This window comes from Camelus ferus, chromosome 2 (genome assembly GCF_009834535.1).
Source record: "Camelus ferus isolate YT-003-E chromosome 2, BCGSAC_Cfer_1.0, whole genome shotgun sequence".
Classification (NCBI taxonomy): domain Eukaryota; kingdom Metazoa; phylum Chordata; class Mammalia; order Artiodactyla; family Camelidae; genus Camelus; species Camelus ferus.
Window position 1 is genome coordinate 70,649,672 of NC_045697.1, and position 22,702 is coordinate 70,672,373.

At 35.4% G+C, this 22,702-nt stretch overlaps 1 protein-coding gene and 1 long non-coding RNA gene across 13 annotated transcripts in view; one reads left to right on the forward strand and one right to left on the reverse strand.

The window, feature by feature from the left end:
* The window catches only part of LOC116657573, a 122,146-nt gene that overhangs the window by 69,993 nt on the left and 29,451 nt on the right, over positions 1-22,702 (forward strand). The window lies entirely within an intron of this gene.
* The window catches only part of EMCN (endomucin), a 97,500-nt gene that overhangs the window by 55,999 nt on the left and 18,799 nt on the right, over positions 1-22,702 (reverse strand). For 11 of the 12 annotated variants that reach the window (XM_032460592.1, XM_032460618.1, XM_032460588.1 and 8 more), the window contains exon 2: positions 7,873-8,004. In XM_032460592.1, the coding sequence (XP_032316483.1) occupies positions 7,873-8,004 (132 nt within the window). Of the gene's footprint in view, positions 1-7,872; positions 8,005-21,956; positions 22,112-22,702 lie in introns of all 12 variants that reach the window. The other variant, XM_032460642.1, reaches the window with a different exon arrangement.

Consider the following 22,702-nt stretch of genomic DNA (forward strand, 5'->3'; position numbering starts at 1 on the left):
TATATATATATATATATTTATGTTGTTATATAAAAACTTCCTGGTAATCACAAACCAAACATCTATAATAGTTACAAACAAACAAAAGAAAAAAAATCCAAACAAAACACCAAATATTGTCATCAAATCATAAGGAAAAGAGCAAAAGAAGAAGAAAAAAAACAAAAAAGAACCAGAAAACAATTAACAAAATGAAAATACATACACACCTATCAATAATTACTTTAAATGTAAATGAACTAAATGTTCCACTCAAAAGACATAGAGTGGCTGATTGGATTAAAAAACAAAAATAATAAGACCAACATTTATGCTGCCTACAAGAGATTCACTTCAGATTTAAAGACACATATAGATTGAAAATGAGAGAACGGAAAAAGTATTTAATGTAAATGCAAATGAAAAGAAAGCTGGTGTAGCAATACTCGTAACAGACAAAGACCGTAGCAAAAGATGAAGAAGGACTTTACATAATGATTAAGGGATCAATCCACAAAAAGATAAAATAATTGTAAATATATATGCACTCAATATAGGAGCACCAAAATATATAAAGCAAATATTATCAAATGTAAAGGAGAAACTGACAGCAACACAATAGTAGAGTACTTTAACACCCCAAATGCATCAACTACCAAAACTGAGTCAGGAAGAAATAGGAAATCTAAACGGAAACAAACAGACTGCTAAATATTTCTCCAACAAAGATGTGTTTATTTGGGATCAGAAGAGAATTGCAATTCAAGGTCTGCAAACATGCAAGTTCCCCCATGACAAGGGAAGAAGAACACTTTTATAGAGGGGGAAAAAGAAGTTGGGAGGGCAACAATGAACAAAGAGTCCATGGCTTTGTATTGGCTGACTCCTTGCCAGGAAAGAAAAGGAGTCTTCTTTCTATTGAGCTCAGCTATTGTCCCACTGTTGTCCCAAGGTGTGAGAGCTCCCCCTCTTGGTGCATCAACTCTATTTAACTGAGGTTTCTGTTTATTAATTTTTGAAAATACTCAAGAGAAATGAAAACACATGGGTACCTGAAAACTTGTACATGAATGTTCTTAGCAGCATTATTTACAACAGGCAAAAAAACAGAAACAACTCAAATGTCCATCAATTAAGAAACAGATAAGTAAAATGTGGTATAGCCACACAATGAAATATTATTCAGTCATAAAAAAGAATGAACTACAGATACATGTTATAGCATGGTTGAACCTAAAAACATTATGCTAAGTGAAAGAAGCCAGACACAAAAGATCACATATCATATGATTCTATTTATGTGAAATCTCTAGAATAGGTAAATAAATCTATAGAGACACAAAGTAGGCTAGTGGTTTCTAAGAATTGGGGGGAAGGGTAAATGGGGAGGGACTGGTGATAGATGCAGGGTTTCTTCTTGGGGGGATGAAAATGTTCTGGAATTAGATAGCGGTGATGGTTGCACAATCTTGTGAATATACTAAAACCCACTGAATCATATACTTTAAAAAGGTGACTATTATGGTATGTGAACTATACACATTAAAAAAAGGTGGCAAAACAAAGCATTACTCATCTTCATCTTTAACTGTTGTGGTTAATGAAGAAACTATTGTTGGTGGTTTTGGAGGTGTTTTTAAGGATTCCTTGTTGGTAGTTCCTAGTTTGATAAGATAGATGACATTATTATTAATTGCAGTTTCATCTCCCCTATCATGGAATAAATAAAAGTAAGTCAAACCTAAAGGTGGGTAAGCCTTTGTCTTTAATTTTGCCATTTTCTAGCTTCTTTTGGTCAAAGTGAGGAACGTAAGTATATAAGGGCTGAATGCTTGGGTGGCTCTATGAAAACACATACACACACACACATTTTTGTATAGTAGACCCAAAAGCAAATTTTCACTGCATATTGTTACCTGGGTATCTTTAAATATGCAAGAAAATTGTAAAAAATGAATGAGTTAAAATAATTTTATTTTTCAATGACCTGATCAATAGGACATAGGAGTAATGTGCCTTCTTTTTTCAAAATTAATTTCATTTTGTTGACTTAGTTATGACCTGAAACTTCCAAATAAACATAAATCATAAAAGAACTTACAAACTCCTGTAATTAATTAATTTTTTCACTTATGAAACAATTGAGTTCCCACTCTGTACAAGGCCCTCTACTGGACTCTTAAGGGAAGTATCTAACTCTTAGTCATCTTTTTATTCTGAGTCATATGAAGAGTCATTCCTGGCATACGGTGAGCATGTAGTAAACATTGTTTCAGATGAGGTGGCACTCACACAGGACAGGAGGACCAACACAAGGACAGAGATCTACTTTAAGTAGTGAACACAACTTACCAGTTTGATACCCATAATAGTCAGCATTCCCCTTTTTCTTAACACACGTTAGCATGTCCCTTTGTGATTAGGGGCAAGGGTGCCATTTTTACTATGTGGCATATATAGAATCTTGGTTCTTATATATATGCATGAGGGAGGAACTATCTGGATCTGCACGGTTTACCTAATACTTTCAAACCCTAGTCTAGAGGAGCGTTTTCAAGGGTAAGCTGGCTGGAACTGGATGTCAGAATAAACTAAAGATCGTAAGAGGAAGATAAGAACTTTGGAGGACTGTTGAGGACAAATGCTTCTAAGCAGGTGGTGAAGGTTTTGTCTACTGCTCACTCTTCTGTCCTCACTGCTTTTAGGGATTATAGGTTATTACAGCAATGGAAAGGTGCTGTAATAAGCAGATTCTATGAATTATAATGTGGAGGGTATCAAAACACTTGAGATTTCCTAAAAGTTTTCTACACCCAAATGTGATTGTATTGTAAAAGAAGAAATCAACAAAGGAATCATTATCCTTAAAAGCTTAGGTTTGAGATTTTTGCATTGCCCGCTCACATGATCCCAACATCTTAAGGTAAATACGTTAATGGTATAAATGAAGTGTCCCCTCCACCCAGACATGGTGCTTTTGTTTTCACTTCATCACTACTCTTGGGTTCTTGGTACCAGTAACAGACTTAATTGAATTTTTACAATCACCCTGCCATGAGTTTTACTGGCATACGTGTCCTATATTTCTTAAAAATTCAAGACACAGAGATGATTACAGGAAATAATTAGGACACATAATGGTAAATAGAAAAAAATGTCAGATGTGTAGAATCTTTGAGTTTCTGAAGCCCTTGACCCTTTTCTTTTAGACCTTGGTCTAAAAGATCCTGACTTCATGTTTGATACAGGGAAGAGATGTAACAAAGTTGAGCTTTGGCACAAGTATTCAGCTCAAGTCTTGTATTTGGCTTCAGTTTCAGCTTCGGTCTTTAGAAAACGGAATAGCTAAGTGGCTATACATTTCTGGTGCTCCTGAACTTGTGTGTGAACAGTGATCTTGTGATGTTGCTGATGATCTCTAGATCCAATCAGTGTAACAGTATTGAGAACATAAACAGGACACAATTTATTTTGAATTTGTTATTAATGTATGAATATTCACTTTCAAATACGGGCAAGCATTCCACATATAATTTTTAGTGAAATTCTTCTTATGTGCTAAATATGTTAAAATTCTATAGTATAAATGCATCCTTATTATTGCAAAATTAGAATGTTGCAGTAACTATTGAAATTTGTGAGTTCTGTTAATTTTATGCACAAAACAATGATTAAATACTATAAAGTAGTTAATGAAAGAAATAGACTGAATTTAATATGAACATTAAGAAATGCTATGGCTATATAAATCTTTAGGGGTATTATATCATTTTGAGTCAACAAATATTTATAAAAGATTAAATTAAAAGAATATTATAATTCTACTCTCTATAAGATTGTCTAGTAAGCTATCATTCATAACACTTTCCAATATAATCTTTTAGAGCTATATTTAATTCCATTTTAGGACACAAGGGTTTTAAGAATGTCTAATTTGTAAACATTTCATATCATTAGAAGATAAACTAAAAGTAAAATGTCAACTTTATCACTTCAACATTCTATGAAAAGGAAAAACCAAAAAAAAGTCATGTACAAAGATATCCCAGGTAGTTCATCTTCAATTCAAACTTAACAAAGAATATAAAGATAGTGGATAAAAGAAGAAAGACATGAGAAAAATGAGGTCCCTAAACTTATTTTTCCCCCATGAATCATATAAGAAAATTTATAAGAATGTCTTTTAAAAGTCTGTTCTTTGTAGTCTTCTCTTAGTTAACTGGCACCCTGTATGGGAGAGATGGCCAAAAATACCTGGCCGCTCTACTGACCTCAGCTGAAATTGAGTATCTATTTAGTATCAAAATTCTGAAGTATCAGTGCTGAGAAAGTTTTATTTCTGCGTTATAATTCAGCTCATTAAATTTTTTTGACTGTTCATTGTTTTAAAAATTGAGCTGAATCATAATTACATTTCAAGAATGACATTTTAGGTTTATTGCTAAATCTTTGAAGTCCATTTCATGATGATGATATTCAGTGTCTGCCAAATGTTGATTTCAACTCTGGCTACTTGGCCTTAGAACAAAATGGGAAGAGCACTTGATACACATCTAGAAAGAGATCAAGTCCCATCTCTCTAATTGTGTGAACCTTTGAAATCAAGCTCTGCTCTGGGCAAAGCTCTGTCAGTCACCTCTGCCACTGTGACTGCGCTGCTGTGAGAAGTCCCATCTCAGCCGCACATTTTCTACTTTTCTGACGGTAGAATTTCTGCCATCGTCAGAAGGAAGAAAATGTACATGTTTTAGATAGACATAAGCACTAGTTAATCAAATGTCTTTTGATCCTTAAAATCTGAGTGGGAAACCTTAAAATGAAAATAAAGAAGCTTCTCCACGTTGTATTTTGGAGGGGGGGCATAGTAAATCATTTGATTGTCTCTTAAATGATCATGGTGGCCATGAGCAAGGGGCAATAAAGAATCATTTCACTATAGGTATACTTTTTGTGGTATTATTGCACAGTCTAAAAGTGGTGATCTTGGAGGATGAGACAATGTATAAAACTCCCCCAAATGTAAACTCCTCACAAGCTTGAAGCCAGAAAGCCATATATAGTGATATACTGCTTAGAATATGAGTGTTTGAGACATATTTCCATGTTCTCATACCTGTGCTTTAATCATAGTCTTTAGGAACCTGGGCAATATCCTTATACAAAACCCAACTCACCTACACTCTTCATACACAAATGGTGATCAAGTAAGCCAGATAAAAAGTAGTTCCTTTCTCTCCTCTCTCCTCCTGCTTGTTCCTCTATTTTCCTACAAGCACAGCGGACCCCCAGCTGCCGGGCTCCACACCCCACTTCCACCACGTTGGACCTGTCTCTCCTCCTGGACCGCAGTCGCTCGTGGGCATCAGAGCCTGCCCTTTGTCCCCTTTATCTTCATCTGTCCTCCACCATCGATTGCTCTCTCAGCTAGTTTCCTGAGACCCCAGAACGTCCTCATTTCCTTCCCTTCACCCCGCTCCCACTGCTATATTCATGGTTACCAGATTTTAACCCTTAAAACCTTCAGAAATGGAGTTTAAATGATATTAATGCATTACTATTACTTTGGGAGATTTGATAACAACATTGTAGCTTTGTAATAAATTGACCTTATTTGTTGTGATGCACTCTTAGTGTGCAGAGGTAAAATGGCAAAAATCTGAATTCCCTTCAAAATATTTGAAAAGGAAATAAGAAGAGAGAGAAAGGAAAAAAGGAAGAATGGACGCAAGCAAGGAAAGAAGTAAAAAAGGAAGGAGAAAGAAAGGAAAGGAGGAAGGGAGAAGGAAAGAAAGAAGAAAAAAGGGAGGAAGGGAGGAAGGAAAGAAGGAGAAAGAAAAAGAAAAATGAAGCAAAGGGGGTAAAATCTTGATAAGTATTGATTCTGAGAGATGGGCATGGAAATGAATTCCAGTACTCTCTGCTGGTGGGTACATCTGGACGTTTTTATAACAAAAATAATAAAAGAAAATCTGCTCTGACCTATTACAATTTTTACAATTGAATTTGAATAATTTGAAACTCATCTGGAGAACTTTTGAATAATACAGACAGACCAGAGTTTAGTTTTTATTAATTAACATTTTATTAATTAACTACTTTTAAAGTAGTAAAAGTGCCCCCCAAAATGAATTAGGAGAAACATGTGTGTGTGTGTACATGATTTTGAATGCACACTTGTTTCAGAGAAAGGTGCTTCAGTGCCCCACTGCAGGAGCCACCCGTGGTCAAGCTGATAGAAAGTCTCCCCAGTTATCTTTTACATGAGTAGGTATAGAGTTTCCCTTCCAAGTCAGAGCAGTATAATGCACTTCTGGTACCAAAAATGACCATTCCGAATTCATTCACCGAGCCCGAGCCCCCCACCTCTGCCCTTTCCTGGTCACTGAACATAGTGATTAGGACTTGTGTTATTATTTGGACAATGTTATTCACCATAGATCACTGTAGGCAGGACTAGAGATCTTCCCACTGAGAAAACATAATTTCCAAGTAGTTAATATAAAAATTGTTGAACTTCAACCCTTTGGGTGTTCATGCAGGGTCAGCACCTGCCTTCTCTGTATTGGTACTTTTGGGAACATATGATTGATTGCCAAGTAATATACTTTTACCAGATTAGTGCAATTTTATGCCAAGGACTCAACTGGCAACTCACAAAAAGAGAGGGAGAGAAGGAGAGAGAGAGCAAGAGGGAGCAAATAGTTACACCTTGTAAAAGCACTAGAATACCACCACTTAAACTCTCGGAATATAGGGCTTAGACAATTTTTTTAAATAAAATATAAAACACAGTATGCACGGTGTTGGCTAGAGGCCTCGTGGGCCCTGGTTTCCTGATTGTGTCATTTGGACTTTCTCTTGGTTGGCAACAAAATGTGTACCACATTCTGAGAATAAAATCCCCTGTGCTGCCCTCACTGTGTACTGCTTTCTGCTGGTTTGGTAGAGAAGTTCTAAGGAGAATTGGTTTGTCTTCACGTTAGAATTAGACATTTCAGAAATAATGGACTCTATTCATAACACCGTTTTTCTCCATGAATCACCATCCCATTTGAGTCCAGTGAGCTAGCCCTCATCAGTCATCTGCATGTCTTAGAACAAAAGTTAAATGAAGAATAGAGAGGCAAGGAAGTCAGCAGTGGGAATGTCAGTTCATTAGGGTGTTTGTTTTTCAGATCTTTCTGTGACCTCAGCTGCTAACCAGGTCTCTGCCCATAGGCAATCCATAAACACTTCTGTTGCCCCCCTCCGCTGATTACTAGACCTGAATGATATGCCTCATTTTATGTGTTGCAGGATTGACAATGCAGTTTGCACAGAATTGATAACCCCTGAAGTTTTTAATTGACTGATCCTAATGGCTCATTGTATTTTCATGGATAATAAGGCCATCCCTTTAATACCAAGGGCCATAAAATATGATACAGTTGTCACTCAGTCCAGTAGCAATCATGATGACATTGCTACTGAGGTTTATAAATTAAATCTATTATCAGCCTAATGTAACTAATAAAATCAGTCTGTTATTAATAAAGTTTCACCTTATTAGCTGTGCTGCTTAAGTGGAGAACTGGAATATTTAGAAAGGTATTTTTATGACTGAGGAATGATCATTTTTTTCTCTAAAAATAAACTTTGTATATGTAACATTCACACTACGATCATTCTCAAACAGGAAGTAATCCAAAGGGATGTAATCAAAGAAACCCACTGTGATCTCAGGGTTTTGTAGTCAACACAAAATAACACATGAATTTCAAAATAGTGAAATAGCACAGACCATCCAAACAACAGATAAAAGATCCCAAATTATTTTCCTATGATTAAATAATAAAGGTGCTACTAACTTTATTTGCTAAATTTAGAGTAAATTTCATGAAGAATTAATCCTACCTTTAGGAGTCGTTCCACCTGTTGATTTCCCAGCAGGACTTGTCAATGTCACCTCACGTGATGTTGGCATGGGTGTAGAGGTTACTGTAGAGGTTATTGTAGAGTTTGTCGATGGTGATGAAGCAGGAGGTTCTGTATTTTTGATTTGGGGAAAAAAGTAAATTGCGTTAAAGTAGTTACATTAAAATTTACATTTATTTTGCCAATCAACAGACTAGACTAGTATAAAGTAAACTGTATATATACTGCTGCAGCAGGGTATGGGTTTGGAATTAATTTTCTTTTCTTCTTTTTAATTTTTTAATTGAAGTATAATTGATTTACAATGGAGTTATTTTTCTAATTATAATGAATTCAGCCTTGAGTTCAGTATTCATTCACTAAATCCATCTACTTCTCACCAATGGCATGAATTTTCAAGATGGCTGGCAGGAGCCATGTGTGGTTCCGTAGTAAAATAATATCTGACAGAACTGGGGAGGAGTAAACGTGTAAATGTGAAATTTAACAATATTCTTAAGCCAACTAAATGAACATTGTCAGATGAAATAATTAAATAGGCATTTTCTAGGCAGTGGATATTCTGCTAAATGTTTTTGTAGTATGTTAATTTAAAGTTACTAAGTACTAAAATGTCATATTAGTACATCTCTTCTTGGTATATAGCATTTTCCTCTTTTTCTCTCCTGTCTGCTCTCTCTCTACACATATGTATATGTATACATACATATATACTACTTATATATATACATATTCCAAAAAGACAATAAATTTTAAAGAAATTCAACAATTGCAACATATCTTCATTTTTGGCTATGGAGCCACCATAAATCTGTGTTTTCAAATGATTTATTTCTCTCAATTGTAATAATCAAAAACACAGAAGTAAAGGTGATACATTTTATACATTGTTATGTATATCATATATTTATTTTTAATAATTTTTGGCAATAGAAAGTCAACATCTTAGAATTTTTAAAAAATTATTATAATTCTTAAAATTTCCATTGCAATATTATTTTTTTCAAAGTGCAGTACATAGGACTTAATACTCAGTGATCGGTGGAAAGATTTGTTTCACACAATATTACTGTAACTTATTGGTATTGTATAATCTTTTTAATCCTGTATTTGTTGGACTTGTCTCTGTATACTCACTGTTAAGTTGAAGATCAAAAAACAGCAAACAAATGTCTACAAAGAATGTGGAAAAGTATTCCTGTTCATGGGAAGCATTATTTTTATGATGTTACTTCATCTGTATACAGAACAGTTGACCCTTGAATACCTTGAGGGTTGGGGGTGCAGACCCTCCACATATTCGAAAATCTGAGGATAACTTATAGTCAGCCCTTCCTATTAAAAGTTTCTATGCATCCAAAGATTCAACCAACTTCAGACTGTGGAGCAGTAGTATACACTATCGAAACAATCCATGTGTAAGTGGACCCAAGCAGTTCAAACCCACGTTGTTCAAGGGTCAACTGTATGTAGAGTCAGTACGACATTAGTTAAGAGGATGGACTTTGAGTAACAAAGACTTACTTTCAAATCCCAAACTGGGTATGTCATTACAGTAAATGTATGTCATTAATATGACTTCTCAAATTTAAATTTCATCCAAAATTTTGAATCTGAGAAAAGGCAATAAGCTGGCAAGTCAATGAAAAGCCGTATTTCAGATGTCATGAGCTAGAGTGTACTTCCTGTTTCATTTTACAGACTTGACAGGCTTGGAAGCATTAGCGCTGACTTTGTTTATTATAGGCAGTACAAGAAATTGCTTGAGGTATTCAGCGCATACAGAGTGTTCAGCACAGACGGGAATGACAGAACTGCCTTTTCACAGGCTTTACGGAAATCAAGTCAAAAGCTTTTTTCACCTCGAGATACAATTCACACCTTGGTCTTACTTTCCTCCACTCCCCCAGCGCACCCCCCGCCCCCAGCAATATGCAGCAGGGAAAGGAACACAGCATGCACGAGGTTACCTTTGCTCTGTTAGGCATTTTGTTCTCATTATCTTTCCTTTTGGCCTAGTGTCCATGATGTAACACTAATTTCTAAGGTTAAATTGAGGTTGAGGGAGTAGATACTCAAAGAAGCATATCCCACTTGGACTGAAACTCTAACCTGCAAATAACTTGAATGATCTCTATCTGTTGACTTGCTTAATAGCAACAACCTTAATTTCTGAGCATAATCAACATTTCCAGAGATATTTATCGTATTTCTTGCCTCCTTCTCTTACTTCCTTATTTCCTTCTTTCTTGCCTGTTTTTGCTTCCACACACACTTATTGGGTAACTAATATAAAAAGCACAGTTAGATACTGTAAAAGACGCTATGTTGTACCACATCACATCACCCTTGCCCAGCTTTGCCTCTGGAAGGGAACATAATGCCTGCACACAATCAAAAGTAAAGAATATCCTGTATGAGTTGTGCAGACCAGTGTTTTTCAAACTCCAGGCCATGATGCAAGTAAAGAGTAATTTAAATCTATTTAATGGATTGCAGTCAGAGCTTTTGCCAAATGAAAGAGAAAAGAGACAGTATTAGAGTAATATTACAACTAATGAGGGCTAGTATTGTTTCATGAAACTTTTGTTTAGGAGAGTGTGTGTGTATTTGAATAAAATGTGTGTCAGTGCAAAATACATTTCTTATTATGATTCCAGCTAAAAAAATTTGAAAGCTAAGGGACAAAAAATAGTTGGGGCAAGAGTTGATAAGATAAAAGATGACCGCCTACTGGCATGAGCAAGGAAAACTTCATGAGAGAGTTGACATAGGAGCTGGAGCTGGAAGAGTAAGTGATGTGTACACTCAGGAAGAGGAAAAAGCCTGGGCAAAGGTCTGAAGTGGGGGAGTGAGAGGTATTTGAGAGGACTATAACCAGTTCTGTTTGGCTGGATTGCTGTATGCCATGACAGGACATGATGGACGTTGTCTGGTAAAATTCTGGAGGCCAGATCATAAAGGACCTTGAGCATCAAGCCAGGGACTTGGGACCTTATCTACAAGTCAGTGGGGAGCCCTGAGAAGTGATCAAATGGAAATTCTACTGTTGGGAAAATGATGGAGAAATGAGTGGGGCAGAGAAGGAAAAGATACCAGTTGAACTCAACCGCAACCCCCATTTTTCTGTTTACTAATGTCATCAGCCCTCCTCAAGTCATCAAGTGAGATCAGTGAGTTCACACCTGTAAAATGACTGCAGGCAAACTACGAGGTGGCAAACTTTGAGCTACTTCTGTGGTAAGATTAAGATGCACTGTAAGGCTTTTCCTCCTCACCTTCCTTCTACACATTTTGCCACTGATTTCCCTAAGTAAAATCTTAGCCCATTAGCATGCACTTAATGTCTCCATTATTAGCTCTTCAAATTGTTCAACAGAGAGAATTCCCTGTTTTGGCAAGGACTGGCAAACAACCCCTAAAAATACTGATTGTCACTATGTGTCAGGTAACATGTAAGTACCCTGTGGACTATCTCATTTAAGCCTAAGAAAGACCCTACAATGCTCAGTCCCTTTAAGATCATCATGTTAAGAGGACATTGAGGCTCAAAATTGGTAAGCAGCTTGCCCACATTATACACCAGGAAGTGATACAGCTGGCATTTTAGTCCAGACACCCTTGACTCCATAGTATATATCTTTAACCATCAGACATCTGGCCACAGGAAGGTAGCTCCATGCAAAGCCACGTGCCCCTGCTGCACCTGCTTTCTGCCTTTGACAGGGTATGATATTAACAGGGTGAAGTGATTAGATATACAGATGCTTTGTCCCTATGTACCTAGGATGAGGAAAGAGACAAAGCATGACCCTTTTTTTTTTTTATCAATAACAAGCATTCATTCTGTCATACACATACATAAACACAGATATAAAATGTTTTCATATTAGACTTAAAGCTTTAAAGGATGTTTTCAATCTTTTAAAACTATTTAAAATTGAAAAATAAAAATTTAGATTTACTCAGTTTGAAAAATTCTGCAGATAGGAACTTTCTCTTCTGATACGGTAGAAAAAGAATTAGTTCCTCTAACTACCACTGTTGAAAGTTTTATTGACCAGGATACAACTAACCACCAGTTACGCTTTACTGTATTATCTGTAAATTGCTTCTAGGTCTGATTTGATCTCATAATACACTATTGAGGAAAATAATTTATTCTGAATCGTTTTGTCTTCACAGGACATGGTGAAGTAGCATTTTTCCTCTTTATCTCCAGAATGATCAAAGATAAATTTAACAAGACCTGCGCTTCATGGCTTTGCTTGTGCCAAGCCAGATAGTGCTGCTCTTGGGATGCTGTAAGAGAAACAGATGGCATCTTGTCCTGATTCCACCCTCTACCCACACACTCCAACTGAGAGCACATGAGGGATACCATAGCACCAGTTTCCTATGTTATGAAAGGGTGAAGCATTATTGGGGTTTTAACAAAATAACTATTTTAATTGTAACAATTTCAAGAAATTGGAGAATTCACTTTATGGCTAGAAATCAAGTATCATATTTTCTCCTGTTTTCAAATGATCAAGTTATCGACTCCAACCTTCTTAGACTTGCTTTGTAATTACATTTCTAGGTAACTCACAAATAGTCTGTAAGTTAGAATTTCACTCATACTCATAATGAACAGCAACTTCTCTGGTGATCTTTTTCCCTACCTAGTCTATGTCTAAAGTCCACTGAAAATCCACTACTAAAGAAGACTGATCTTACTTTTTCTAGATCAATACAAACACTGAATGACAGTAACTTAAAATTAGAGCACTTGAGACCTGGAAGAACTTTAAAAAATATATCTTAATGTGATAGAATCCCCGCATTTTAAAGCTTAGAAAATGTATGAGTTTAATGTAGTTTCAAAAGATCATAACACCAATTAGTTAAAAGTTCCCTTGATCCCCAATTACATTTAAAAAATCTTTATTATATAAAAAACCTTTTTTGTTTCTCCTGATTCTACTATTTGAGTATGTGGAATGCCCTTTTGACAGAGACAGTGCTGAAGTTTCCCTTCGAACTATATGAGAAAATGTTTATTTTGCCAGTTTTAACCATAAACAGAATTTCAGAAGAAGGTCAAGTTCTTGAAGGGAATAGAAGGACGGTTTCTTTAGAAATATATAATTACAGTATATTCAAAATGCTAATTACAAAATTATTTTATAAGCCCTCAAAGTAACATTATTAGGTAATAATTTCATTATCGAGATCAATTGATCCATGGAATTCAAGGTAAAGTAGATAATTTTGTATTTCAATAGCTTATAACATATTATTCCTACTATTTCACATTGTCTTCATGCAAGCCACTTGTTATTTATGCCATCCCATGGGCTTTTAGAAATTTTATACAGGTTTTATGTTGAAACGAAGTAGCTGTCAATTTTCACTTATTATTTGTGGATATTAGGCCCTATGTATCCCAGCTTGTGATGAATATAGATCCACTTCTTACATTTGCATGTGATAGCAATGCGTAAATTGGGGCATTATACGTAGTGAGAAAGTCCTTTTCCACAGTACTTTGTCAGGAATTGCTAGCATTGTAATTTTCGTTCAACATATACCTTGTATCTTGTCAGCAAAGGAGTAGCAGTGAATTAGCAAAATTTAAGTTGAAAATTTCAACTTTCCCTCACACATTAAAAATAGACTAAAAAATATACATATACAACATAGTACACTACAAATTTATATATAAAAGTAAAATATATTTATATAGTAATATAATTAAAATAAATAAATAAAATACGGTACCACCTTCAAGATTCCCATCAAAACACGAGCCTTCCTGAACAGCAAGGCACCAACTCCTTTTGGTTGTCAGCGTCACATCAACACATCTTTGTGTTAATAGTGATCCTTGTCTTTTGGCACAGCAAAGGTCACTTTGCTTCATTGCCAACCAAATTAAATACAGTTAACTTTTCTCAATTAAAAAGAAAACAACAGTTACTGTGTGATGATGTATTCTCGATGACTTCTATTTTCATTGATCTAAAATTTTTATATCTTAATTGAAATGTGTAAGTAACTTACTAGCCTATGAATTATTTACCTCAATCAACATTTATTAAGCATCCATTTCAATAAGAGCTAAGCAAAAATTAAAAATACGTTTTTCTGAGAGGAACTTAAGAGTTTATTTTGATACTCAAGCTATACATATATGAAACAACTATCAGGTTATGCTAAGGCATCATATAAAAAATGATGCTAATTAATACTATGCACAGCTGGTTCTATACAATGTTAGGTGATGTCTCTCTGTTTGTCTGGAATAATCAGAATCATCTTCTTGATTTCAAGATTTCAAGAGGAAGAAGAGAATTGAGCACAACAAGGAAAGAAAAAATATTTCACGGAAGAAAAGGAAGAAAAATATTCAAATAGAAAGGGAAAGTCAATAGTGCCAACTAAAACAGAGGCTATGTAACCCTGGGTCTGAGAGGGTCATTGATGACATTAGACACTTAAAAGCAGAATTTTTGTGGAGAGGAAAACAGGAAAATCCTATTTTCAATGTAAACATCAGAGCAAGTGGCAACTCTTGAAACAGGATTTGAAATTTATTTTTTTTTCAATTAAGGCTAACGAAAGAGTGAAGCAAGCACAAAAGTTTTGAGAATGCTTACCTTTCCACCTAGGAATTTGGGGGATACTTTAGAGGAAAATCTCATCTCTCACAGAGAGGAAAATATGCAGAGAAGTGGGAGTTAGCTGTGCTCAAAAGAGGAATCTCCTCAGGTTGCCAGCCATCTGTGAGGTGGGGAGGGCGCTGCCAGGCCTGGCGGGCTGGAGCGGGGACAGGTGTCTCAGCCACCTGGCCCCTCGGGGGAGGACAGGAAGCCAGCCTTACATCGGTGAGTTTCTTAAACAGAAAACAAAAATATCTGCAAAATGAACCTGAGGCCCTGAGGTGTTTTGGCTGACAAACGGGCGGAGGCTCACAAGGCAAATTTCCTCCACTCACCCAGGTGTCAGGGTTGAGATTATGGGCCATGCACGCATTTTTCCTTCACAAGATAACTGTGATTCTTTAAAAGTCATGTTCCATAATAAAGAGCTATTCGAGACTGTGGACTCTATTATAAGGGGGCTTTTTGTATACTGTTTGAGGAGTTTCAGCTCTTTGAGGTATAAAAAGGCACAGGTTGTGTTTAATATTTTTGGAGGTGGCAACAGCAGGGGAAAGGGGCAGCCTGGCCATACCCCTGGGCTTTCAGTTGGCCACCCCGAGATCCCTCCTACCAGGATCTGCCCTGACCCCAGACAGGAGCTGTGGCTCTGCAGCTCAGAATGCATCTTCCAGGGAAACGAGATGGCACCAGCAAGCTTTACAAGCAAGTCTCTTGGGGCTTGTCTCAGCAAGGGGATCAATTTGGGGGCCCTCTCAGTCCCAGGAGGAGTAGCCAGCACTGTTCTGTCCCTTCTCTGGGTTTATGGAGGGCTTTCTAAGATACAATTTTTTTTTTAGTATCCTTTTCACTATGTTTGTTACTGGTTCTAGAATTAGGGCAATGCTAGCGTTTTTTTGTTTTTTTTTTTCTTGTTTTGAGGTAAAGCAACAGTGATATGGTAAATGTATTATTATTTGGTCTCATTTTTAAAGCAGAATCACCAATTACCTTACCTTGATCATATCAGAGAACTATTTTTCCCTCTTTATTTTATTTGCATCAAATTATTTTTTAGTGTATATATTTAGTGTTCCCTGTGAATGCAAGAAAAAAACACTAAATAAATGAAAAATTATCTTGGGAAGGAATAAAGCAGGGACAGTGTAGTGTAGGGAGTAGGTGACCACAGGTCTCCAGGACCGGGTTGCCCAGTTTGAGTGCAGGCCCAATGATTTACCAGCTATGTGACCTTACGCAAATCATTTAATCTCTTTAGCTTCTGTTTTTAATATCATAGAAACATAACCTATAGAGTTTCTGTGCAGAACAAAACATTAATACATATAAAAGGTGGGGGTGTAGCTAACGTCTGGGTTACACTAGAATTTATCCTGATTAAAAACTACAGTAATCAAAACAGCATGGTATTGGTACAAAAATAGACATATGGATCAATGGAACAGAATAGGGATCCCAGAAATAAACCCACAAACGTCTGGTCAATTAATCTTTGACAAAGGAGGCAAAAACATACAATGGAGTAAAGACAGTCTCTTCAGCAAATGGTGTTGGGAAAACTGGACAGCAGCATGTAAATCAGTGAAGTTAGAACACTCCCTCACACCTTACACAAAAATAAACTCAAAATGGCTTAAACATTTAAACATAACACAAGACAATATAAATCTCTTAGAAGAAAACATAGACAAAACATTATCTGACATAAATCTCAGCAATATTTTCCTAGGGCAGTCTACCCAGGCAATAGAAATAAGAGCAAAAATAAACAAATGGGACCTAATTAAACTTATAAGCTTTTGCACAGCAAAGGAAACCATAAGTAAAACAAAAAGACAACCTACGGAATAGGAGGAAATATTTGCAAAAGATGAGACTGACAAGGGCTTAATTTCCAGAATATATAAACAGCTCATACAACTTAATAAGAAAAAAACAAACAACCCAATCCAAAAATGGGCAGAAGACCTAAACTAGCAATTCTCCAGTGAAGACATGCAAATGGCCAATAGGCACATGAAAAAAATGTTCAATATTGATAATTATCAGAGAAATGCAAATCAAAACTATAATGAGGCATCACCTCACACCAGTCAGAATGGCCATCATTTAAAAGTCCATGAACGATAAATACTGGAGAGGGTGTGAAGAAAAGGGAACCCTCCTACACTTCTGGTGGGAATGTAGTTTGGTGCAGTCATTATGGAAAACAGTATGGAGATTCCTCAAAAAGCTAAAAATAGACTTACTATGTGATCAGCAATCCCACTCCTACACATAAATCCAGAGAGAACCTTAATTCAAAAAGATACATGCACCCCGATGTACATAGCAGCAATATTTACAATAGTCAAAACATGGAAACAATCTAAATGTCCATCAACAAATGACTGGATAAATAAATTGTGGTATATTTATACAATGGAATACTACTCAGCCATAAAAATAATAAAATAATGTCATTTGCAGCAACAAGGATGGGCTTGGAGATTGTCATTCTAAGTAAAGCAAACCAGAAAGAGAAAGAAAAATACCATATGATATCACTTATATATGGATCTTAAAAAAAAAAAAAAGACAAAAGAACTTATTTACAAAACAGAAACAGATTCACAGGCATAGAAAACAAACTTATGGTTACCGGGGGGAAGGGGGTGGAAAGGGATAAATTGGGAGTTTGAGATTTGCAGATACTAACTAATATATATAAAATAGAAAAACAGCACACTCATACTGCATAGCACAGGGAACTATATTCAATATCTTGTAGTAATTTATGGTAAAAAAGAACATGAAAACAAATACATGAATGTTCATGTATGACTGAAGCATTATGCTGTACACCAGAAATTGACACAACATTGTAAACTAACTATACTTCAATAAAAAACATATATACAAAAAAAACTTCAGTGAAATGAAATACATTTTAGAATTCTACCATCGGGTTAGACAAATTTATGTTTCTTATTTATATTGCCCCTAAATACTTAACTATTTACAGAGCCATGCCCAACATAGTCAGTAGGTTCAAGCTACTGAAGTCTTCCTGGAAAAAACAAGCTTTTCCCTAAGTCATAACCTGATTCTCCCAATTCTGTCCTGACTTTGACAATCACTTTACCAGATTTTATCAATTATTTTTAGTATTCTCTTTTTCTAATATTTTCATACCATTCTTTTCAAGAAATTATAATAACACAACAGAAAGATTGCAGGATAGAATAAATAAAACTTGTAAGTTCATTTCATGTAGTAGAAGAAAGCAGTTTTACATGTTGCATAGGCTCAATCTGTAAAAAGTGTTAAATATTTAGCAGTATTCTGTTTTCTCCATTAGTGGGTGCAATTATTATCTTGCTGGAAAGGGAGTTCACAATTTTCATATAAGTGATGTCTTTATCTTCAAAAAATTGGGGGACCACTTCGTTCTGGATTTTAGTACATCAATCAAAGTACAATTTTGTTAATTTGACTGATGGCTTTGTGTAGCATCACAAACTGAGCCAGAATTTGATATCTTGTCTGATCCACTCCCTGCAAATAGTCAGGGACAGTCTTTAACCACCCATGACTCATAATTTTTAATTGGAAACAAACAAGCAAAGACTTACAGAGCAGGGGATTTATAGCCCCTTATTTCTAATACGTGCCAATTCTAAATGCTAGAACAAAAGCATACTTTTTCTTCCTGTGAATGTTTCTCCAGTTTCTCCACAATGGAGATGGAAAAACTGCTCTGAACCACATGCCCAGTAGGAGTTTCTCATGTATTTATATAAGAACAGAGAAGTCATGGTGTCTACTTTCTGATGTTGAAGACTTGCTTTTATATGGTGGATTTTCCAAATTTAAAATATTTTGAACATTCCTTTAGGATGCCATCAAAGGAGTCACTTGTGGTGGGTTAATTAAATCTAACACATTTAAAAATAATTCTGCATGTTGTGGGACAGATGCAGCCTTTGGAAAAAGAAAGAGCTTACACTGAACATTGCAACAGATTTTTGTTATTTAATAGTAGGCAACAGACACGTTTACAGAATATGTTTTTAAAGCATGATTGGGAAATATCTGCTCTGTTGACAGGGGAAGAAATCAGGAAAGCCCATATTTAAAGAGAAGGAGAATAAGAAGGAAACCGTGTATGTTTGCTTCTCAGTTGACTCAAATTAGTCTCATTATTTAAAAGTAGTGCCCTCTTGTATAATATTGTTCAATTTTAACTAGAAGAATGAACAACTCCAAAATCCCTTCCCAAACACCAAGATGAACACTAGGATGGAAAATTTGTTCTTATCTAAGAAGAAATGATCAAGTGTACACTTACAAGAGGTGATTTTGGGAATTCAAAAGGATGTCCAAAACTGTAAGAAATGTAACAGAAAGATGCAAAGAGAACTGAATTGCTCTGCCCAAGAAAATAGAAGAGTTTTGTTATTTTTCACCCTTGAGATTGTGACAGCAGAAGACGTGGAGAACAGGAGAGAGAACAGGCCGAGAGAGAAGGTAAAGCATCAAAAAGACTTAAGAACAGGGATGCCTAAATTCATCTTTACCTTTGCACCGCCCTGTTGTGAAACCTTCCTCCCTTCAGTAAAGTCAGCTGTCCACACGAAGCCTGCAACTACCCAGCAAGGCTTTAGTTAAGTGGGTCTTTCTGAGCTTGCATGAAAGAAAGGGAAACTCCATTTTGGTTGTTGCCAGTCAGAGTTAAAGAAACTGTCCCCGGAAACCAAAGGGAGTACAAGATTTGATGGATGCAGGAAGCTGGAAAGAAAGGTGAACATAAGAACTTAATCCTCCCTCCATCGAAAGGATTTGAGGAAATGTGGGGCATTGGGCTTTTTTCCAGAGCAGAGAGTAAATCTTCAGTCTGAACATATTTTTATGCTAAAGGTGGAGATAACCAAGTGCTATCTGAGTTATATAAAATTACTTTCTTATTTTATTAAGTGCTGTTTACTAGATTCCGAATCAAATTTGCTGAGTCATGAGTATGTGTTTGCGGCAGAAGATAACTGCAGATTTGTTTTATAGCAGATCATTCTAGAGTTGGCTATAAATTGTTTTCTTCACAGACATGGCGGGATGAATAATCAGAACAAACGGACTGGAGCTATAGCATAAGCACTTCAGTGCAGCAGCAATAATTACTTAAATTTGAGGTATCACCAGTATTAAGTAATAAAACATTTTCTAAATGTGAAAGCTACCATTAGATCACAGTTGACATTTATTTGTAAACTGATTTTTTCTGGGTTTGAAGATGAATTCCTGCCAGAACAATTAAATTTACTTTTCTAACAGAGATATTAATAAGAGAAAACTAATAGGTGTAAACTCTCATGATTATCAATATGTAATTCATTTTTTTAATCCAGAATGCCTAAGTAATATGGTGCTCTGTATAACTAAGCATTTTTATTAGTTTAGACTCATTATGTAAAATATACCAGAATAATCAATTTTCAAGCAAATCTCTAGATAGCATTAACATTCATCTGTGTCTCTCCCACTACTTGATAATAGACACTTATTAACTGTTTATTATATGCTAAACACAAAACATAAGTAAGTTTTTCCTGAATAGCCAGAATCTTCAAAATATTATAATTAATCTATCATTTTAAATAGAATTACCACTGGCTAAAAATAGAATGTAAATAGAATGTTTATATTGAACATATGATCTACTGTTGAAACTTCATATTGAAATAAAATTTCTGAGTTTCAATTTTTTGGTGAATCATTATTCTTCATGCTTTATTACTATTTGTAAAGATAGTTCTGCTCTTTTGTGAACTCAGTGTTAAATGCTGGATAAACCTGGATTTATGGAGTTTTTTTTGTTTGGTATAGGGTCACTTTAAAATCTGGGAAGAATTCATGGGATATTTTCTATTTTCCTGGCACTTTTCTTATCTCTAGTGAGACTTCTGTAACATTTGAAAGCATTATACTTCCTATTCTCCTAGGTGAGAAAAGTTGAAGTGAAATACATTTGCTAAATTCAGAAAAGTCCCTTATCAACTATCAAAGTGTCCTCAAAACTCTTGTCCATTTTAATAGCCACCCAGTGAGGAAAAAAAAAAAGCTGACAGAAGGGATTGCCATACTGTAACAGTCTCCTAAGGTTTAATCTCTAGGAATGTATGTCCAAACTTTCATTTATTCCTGTACCACTTTTATAGTTTATTCACATTCTTTACTCCACCTACTATTAGTTTCTTACTCTTTTACTTAAAACCAAATTTATTTATTAAAAATAAATTCATTTTTTAAAAAAAATATTATAATACTATTACAAAAAGAAAGTAAGATCACTGGTCAGTAATTGAATTAACCATAAAAATAAATACTGTGGCAAAAGTCATATTCTATAGAGATGAACTATGATGGTTCCATGCTTGAGTCCTGCTTTCTCAGTGTTGAAAAGTGAAATTAGTGTGTGTTAGGGCATAGTAAAGACATAACACCAAACATACGCTTAGATCGCTGTAAGTATCACAGAGATTTGAGTCAATGCTGTTTAATTCCATTTATGCCTACAATGATCTCAGGTACCACCAGCTGTACCTATCACACACCCCGGAAATGCTGCTCTGGGTGAAAGCCTTTTAAGGCCACCCAGCAGGTCTTAAAGTACCTTCTAATGCACTAAATTTTAGCTTCTCCACATGGCAGAAGGTCAGCCCCGACTCCATTTTTATTTTTCCTGTCTTATCTCACACCATCACGCATTATTCCCATCTTTCTTTAATAATCAAGGTCAAAGGAGCCCAATGCTCAGCATTGTTTAAGGGACTGGTAATAGAGGTAGAAAGTAAGGGCTGGGTAGGTGATCAATAATTATTCGATGTCTCAGATACATAAGTGGAGAAAATGCTATAGTTGATCCTTGAACAATGCGGGGGTTAGGAGTATGCAGTCTGCACATAAGTTAGTCTGTCTTCCTTATCTGTGGTTCCACTGTATTTGAGGTTCCACATCCATAGATTCAACCAACCTCCACTTGTATAATACTGTAGTATTTATTATTAAAAAAATCCACATAGAAGTGCATCTGCACAGTTCACACTCATGTTGTTCAAGGATCAACTGTACATAAAAAAGGAGCCCCAGGGCCTACAATAATCCCACTAGAATCCAAATCAGGTTTTTAAAGGACAGTGCGTTGAACTGCATTTTTAATATCTTGGATAATAGTAAGGAAATATACAGTATAAAAATAATTAGATACATTATTATTCATTTACAGGATAAAGTTTAGTAGGAACAAATATAAAGTGAACAACAAAAGAGCAAAAACAAAAAATGTACAAAGTTAGTAAAATAGTATAGGAACAGATACACATCAGACAGACATAAAGGCAGAGGAAACCCAAAGCAAGGAATGAATAATTAATGATATTTTACCTTAAAATTATACTTGTTATGCATCACACACTGCATGATGAGATCATTCCGTACAACTAAGAAGCAGCTATTGCTACTTTGCTCCACAGCAGTTAGACTCTTACTACAACATGCATCAGTTTCCATCTCTGTAGTTTAAACAAGTAGGAGCAAAACTGTCAAAGAACAGAAACTAATATGAGTAAAGAGGAAAACTGGATTCCAGGAGGAGAAGAAAAAGGAGTTGGAATGATTTACTGTTTAATCTGAGGAAACAATCTCTGAAACTAACTTAATCCTTTCCACGTTTAAGTTTCTATAGTATTGTTTGTCTTTTTTAATTTCCCAATATGTGAATGAAAGTTAAAGGAATTTCACCTTAAAATTTCAGTTTCACAAGATGACGAAAATCAGTAATTATTTTACTAATATTCAGAGAAACTAAATGGACAAATATAGTTCATTAACAAATTAATTCTCAGGCAAGCACATCAAGACATGTAAAGGACAACTATAAGCCGAATTAATTAGTAAAATACATCTGCCATGAAAATAACATGATAGCTTCCATAACTACAGTGTATAACTTTTTAATTATTTATGTCGGAAGAATAGAAAAAGACTGTATGCTTATAAAATGTAGTAGTAGTAGTAGTGGTAATAAAGTATTACAAAAAAAGTAATAGAGCAGCATTTTAATTCTACCTGTACCAGTTCCTCAACGGTAAATTAAAGCTCTGAACCTTATAAATTTAATAGGCAAGGCA